Consider the following 6,000-nt stretch of genomic DNA (forward strand, 5'->3'; position numbering starts at 1 on the left):
AATCTGACTCACTTATATGTACTGTACAAATCCACCCATTATTTTGTTTTAGTCAACTACTGTAAAATACTTTACTTTTAATAGCTGGAATTGGTGATTTGTAATGAATTTGTTTTTACTGATTTTTGACGAGTTGGATTTTATTTTCACTGAATCATTCCAGCGAAAATTAATTCCAAAGAAAAATAAAGTATTTTTCAGTACCAAATGAGGAAGAAGACTTCAGCAACAATAAAACAGGGCTCTGACTGTATTTTTTCATGTATTGCCCAGCCTCATAACACTTTCAATGAGCTTGCAATTGTTTTCCTCATCAAATACCTCATATTGTCCAGCCTTGTAAATTTATGAGAAACCAGATGATTGAGCTATGCAATAATTGTCATTATCACTGTTGTTATGCATGCTGTGATTGGTTGAGAACAGTCACATGACATTGAATAAAAATGGTTATTACATGGTATATTGCCTGCAAAGTGGATATTACATGGGTATATCACATGAATGACGTCACTGAAACTACTGCGCATAATAACTGCTTTGGCTTCATCAGTATTATGGTCATGACCACCATTCCTTGGGCAGGCAACATATCATGATATTGCCTTCACAAACATGTGTTATTATCATACTTTCCAGAGTATAAGCCCCTCCCCGAGTATAAGCCCACCTCTGTTTTTTGACATTTAACAAGTTGAGGGCATCCCCAACGACATTTATTAAAATATGCAAGTAAAAAGTGTATTTCATTGCATAAAAATCGTGATCGGTACGGTCGTTTGGTTCCTGCTTTTACGAGACAACTCCATTAATTTCAGAGTGGATGGCTGGCGAACGTACGGAACATGGTTCGCACCTTTTCTATTCTGTTATTTACTCACAATGAGTCCCGATGTTGCAATACTGAAGTAATTAATCCATATTCCTTTTGAGTAGTGGTTTTAGAAACGCCAAAAATGGTCATTGAACATCGTTTTACTATTCCGAATAATCGTGTCCATTGAGACCTTCGTGAATGGGATGTGAACGAGCAAACTATTCTTCGACATGACTTGTTGGCAACCATGAAACGTTTAAATACTTCCTCCACCCGTAGTTTAATTTTCGAAAATTGCGAATCACCGTTTTTTGGCAAAATCAGATCACATTTTAACATCGCAGTAATTCACTTCTGCATTGCGTTGAAAAAATTACTTCGTCAATAATCGGAAACCTTCCTCTGTACGACACAGCATTTTGATTGGTTAACGAAAGACATGACCTGTTAGGTCAAAGGAAGTTGTTCAGGTCAAATCATGATGAAAAACACCATGGCGGAAATTGCTTTGTATCGAGAGTTTGCGAGCGATCAAACACATTCCACAATGAAGATAATGATAAAGATCTTGCCTTCGACAGTTTTCCCACAGACACTACCCATTTTTGCACCGTAAATTCAGATGGTATGTAAACCGTATTGTAATAAAACATGTGTATTTTTATGAACATATTTGTTTCTTCATTGTAAAAAGTGTCGTGGAAATCAAAAAGACATATTTCTCCGAGACCCGCGCTGTGAACGAAAAATGTGATGATTTTTCGAGGTTGGGAAGAGGGTTACAATTTCAAACCCCCCAAAAAATTATCTTTTCTTAGGTGGTTCTCGTGTATACGCCCACCCCCTAATTTTTCCGATTTTACATGTTCAGGCCCCTGGGCTTATACTCGGGGGAAGTACGGTATTTAAATATCACGCCCACCTGTTTGACAAACGTATTCCTTTTATGATGTTGATGTTGTGACATCAAGCACAGGATTATTAATCTGCACTGTAAACGTTTAAATAAATGTTTGAAATAAGATTAATAACCTAGATAAATGAAACACATGCAAGCTTGGGCACTTCTGTTGTACTAGCTGCTGCAAATCCATATACAGTCCATAAAAAATAACACCTATGGTCCTACATGTATATTCAATTCATAGATTTAAGGCATACACTTGGAACCCTCCTTCCTCATTACTGGTGTATTGCTCTCTCACAGCTGAAATTAGTAGTTAATTTGTTTTGATCTTGACAGTACACAATTTTGTGTTTATGTTGTGAGACTTGATCATGTACCTACAACTACAGCCATTCTGAGAATTATTCGGACAGTCAGTTAGCAAAATGACTTGCAACTTTGCAAAACACTTTGGTCTTTGCCCAATCTAGACTTGTCGGCGCCACTTGACACTTGAGTGACAGGCGCGTGGTTTGGGATTACTATTTCATAGGGGTTGTCTGCTTGGTGAATTGTAAGTATTATCTAGCGTGCGTTCACAGCAACCATTCTTTATTTTTTATAATTATATTGTAATTATTTTCAGTAATTTTGAAAATCACAAGTTGGATGTTGCTTAAATCTGTCAAAAAATGTCAACTCCTCGCTCATTTTAGTCAGTTGTACCTGTTACAAAAATGGACTAGACATAATAACGGTCGTTATACCCCGTCATTTTCAAACTGCAGTTGAAAAAGTGATTCGATCAAGGAAGGCACAGACTTTTGATTTGACAAAATCCATCAAACCATTATAATCAATTTTTCCGTCTGTGTATCCCTGACATACTCACAGCACCAGTAATGTAAAAACAACTTTTAGTTTGGCCCAAAACTGTCGCGAAACTGCAGCGCGTTCCGCTAAGAAACTTTACTTTGAGCCTTCCCGCTAACGACGAGTTCATTAATACCTTGGGTTACTCAACACTCGGGAGTTGTTTTGTAAATTGCGCTATGTCAGGTGGACTCAGATGGTTATAACAATTTAAAATAACACTTTGAATGCACATACAACATATAACCTGTCGAGTATATGATGACCAACGCGTGTCGTTTTGAAAACAGCGTTTTACCCGCATCTTGCAAGATAATGGAATGATTCCAATTGTGGGCGTGCCAATACAATGGCGCCATCAAGTCTAGATTGGAAAAGACCCAAGTGTTTTGCAAAGTTCCAACATATATTGCTAACTGACTGTCCGAATAATTCTCAGAACGGCTGTAACTGTTGGATACAAAAAGACCTAACTCTAGTTTGAAAAAGTGAGAGGGGGCGTGACTTATTGCTGGTACACATTTTATTGTGTGCTGGCACATACTATAACAATCCACTCCTAATAAATAGCAGAAGTGTTTTTGCCATATGACCTGCAAAATCTGCATTTAGTCCATAAAGTTAATTATCAACATCTTGCAAATTGCAAGTGCTGACACATAGTGCCACAGAAGCCATATTAATGTTTGGAATTGCATGACAGGACTATGCGGACATCTCACTATCAAATGGCAATTTTTATGAGCTATCCGGCGTCAACCAGGTACAGTCAAACACAAGCACCTGCGTACCTTAAACAAGGTTCCCCTAACGCTGCATTCGTTAGTGAATGAATCTGGGCCAGTGGAATTTGCCTTCCCATTGAGTCAGTGGCACACTCACCCAGGGTAGGGGTCGACCTTTTAGGTGTTCAGCAAAAAGTATAAATTGAACTGTTTTTATTTTTACCTTTCTCTAGAATCTTTTAGATTACACAGTGGAAGTGTCCGAGCATTTCAATATAGAAACTTTAGAAAAATTGCATTCCACATTAAGTCAATGTATATACTGTCATCGCAACGACTATAATAAGACACAGCTAATTCAGGTAAGGAAATAAAGCTGATTACCGTAAAATCTGTATTAGAAGCCGCATCCCTAATAGAAGTCGCACCCATTCTTTTTGAATAATTGAGAACCAAAAGTTCGTCATTTCTCATATGTGTAGATGCTCTAATAGAAGCCTCATCCCCTCTATTGCATTGTACCATTTTAATAGAAGCCGCGGTTTCTAATACAGATTTTACAGTACTGTATATTGTCATGATCTTATACATTTTTTGATGTAATACCGGTACACTTAAGTTGTCTTAGGTCAGTCTTTTTTACAGGTAGAATTTTACATCCAATTTCAAATTCAGATATGTCGTATATTATTTAGTTAGTTATAGTAAAAAATTAGATGATGTAAAAACCCAACGAATGTGAAAAATAGACATGGAAATGTGTGCAAACGAGAAAATGGTACATTGATATGAAGGTGTTTACAGACATGTTACTTGGAATATTGATTTGAGAAAATGTGTTAATGCAATTATGAAGGTAATAATAAATGTTCTGAATATAACTCCCACAATGAGGTCATAATGATTTGTTTGTCTGTGTTTGCATATCCATATGTAGCAGAGATTGATTAAAAACAATCATTTGTTGCTTGGGGGGAATGGATTTCATAATATGGGTATTTGCATGACTGATTGTTTTCTCAAAAATAACAAGATTTTTTGTAAGATATCCTTAGCGATAAGTTTTATTCAACTTATAGGCAAACATGCTCATGGACATCAAGTCATGAAAATCCCTTCCTCATTTATGCTGCAGGGACTGGCTTAGTACGATAGCAAATAAAGAAATTGTTTTTATTAAGTTTATTGTGGGTAGATATACAATTAGTCAATGCTGCAGCAGTTTATTTATTTATTTTTTTCATCCAGGATGTTGATTTTAATTTATTTTTTTCTATAGGAAATGGAAGCTAAAGTTAAAGCATACAGCGAACATTGAGTGTGTCACTGCATCTTCCTGACCAGAAGTAGTCAACAAACTTGCATCAAGAAGTCTTGCTAAGATCAAGAACATGCATTCTGCATCTCAAACACGATTCAGGTCATCCTGCATCCTGTGAATACTCTAAGTATAACTATTACTTAATAGAGCTTATATCACAGAAATTAGGTAACATTTCCACATTAATTGGCAAGGGCTCCCTGGCAAAAATAATATTACAGTTGATTTTAAGTAGTAATTCAACATTTGCAGATTATGTGTGATTTCATCGTCAAATTGTAGGCTCGTTACTAATAGTTTCACATTGTAAATGATTTACCGTGAGGTTATTGACGTTATTTAAGTTAGCAAATCCATCATAATGCTTCAAACTGAAATATGTAAATTGTCAAACAGGAATGATTTGCCTTCTGTAACTTGCCTCGTGGATTTTTATAAGAATTTTTCCTATGTTTCAGTACAATGTAATTTAGGTTGGTTGGTTGAGGGCAGTGTGTTTGCTAGTCTTTGAGTTCACATACAATGATTTATAAGTTATCATTCCATAATGGGTTCTATACATACTTCAAAAATCTCCATACCTTTTTGTGATCTTGTCAGAATAATACTTAGATTTTCCAGAAAACTGCATTCTAAATGCCTCCGAGATGTAGTATAAAAATATTCTCCACTTCCAGTAAAGCCTTGAGTCATGTTAGTTTATCTGCTTTTAACATCATTTCAATCTAAAATCATATGTGGACATACCTCTCAGATGATATACATGAATGTTACTCTTCAAAACAATCACATGCTTAGCAAAGGTCCATCCGTACAAGTGGCAACACTTACCCCTGTCACTGGACCACAAAATACCCTGGCTGTTCCTATTCTAATGAACCATGTATAAATTTTGTATAAAAATGAAGGTGGTAATAAAATTAATAATATCCATACTGTTCATTTTGATATTTTAATATGGTAATATCAGGGAAATTTTCTATGACTCATGGACCAAATCTGAAATAATTTGTATTGTAATATCGTTACAGTTTATACACTTTTAACATTTTCTAATTTTCCTTGTTAGATTAAAAACCTTTTTTTTTTGAAAACTCAAATAACTGAATGTGAATTTTTGCTAAAGTCACAACTGTTTTACTAATTTTTCTTCCCCAAGTGGCTTTGTTTCTCTTGTTTCAAAACTTTTGATATTGTGCTTGAACACCACATTCATTTTGTACTAATATCCAACCATTAAATTGAAACAGTACAATCCAGGCATAACTTAACTTTCCAGCTGGCTTTGACGTTTCATAAAAACTATTGATTTTGAGCATCATTTTCATCAATAATTTCAACATATTCTTAGTAGTATTTACCTATGTTACTAATATGA

General features: G+C 35.4%; 1 protein-coding gene across 1 annotated transcript in view; it reads left to right on the forward strand.

Annotated features, from left to right (window-relative positions):
* The window catches only part of LOC102804160 (ATPase family AAA domain-containing protein 2-like), a 53,017-nt gene extending 48,355 nt beyond the window's left edge, over positions 1–4,662 (forward strand). The window contains exons 25-26 of the mRNA XM_085492778.1: positions 3,535–3,663; positions 4,581–4,662. Coding sequence (XP_085348904.1) covers positions 3,535–3,663; positions 4,581–4,619 — 168 coding nt within the window. The 3' untranslated portion in view covers positions 4,620–4,662. The remainder of the gene's footprint in view (positions 1–3,534; positions 3,664–4,580) is intronic.
* Positions 4,663–6,000: the final 1,338 nt, after the last annotated feature.

This window comes from Saccoglossus kowalevskii, chromosome 18 (genome assembly GCF_978046115.1).
Source record: "Saccoglossus kowalevskii chromosome 18, keSacKowa6.1, whole genome shotgun sequence".
In the NCBI taxonomy this organism is placed as follows: domain Eukaryota; kingdom Metazoa; phylum Hemichordata; class Enteropneusta; family Harrimaniidae; genus Saccoglossus; species Saccoglossus kowalevskii.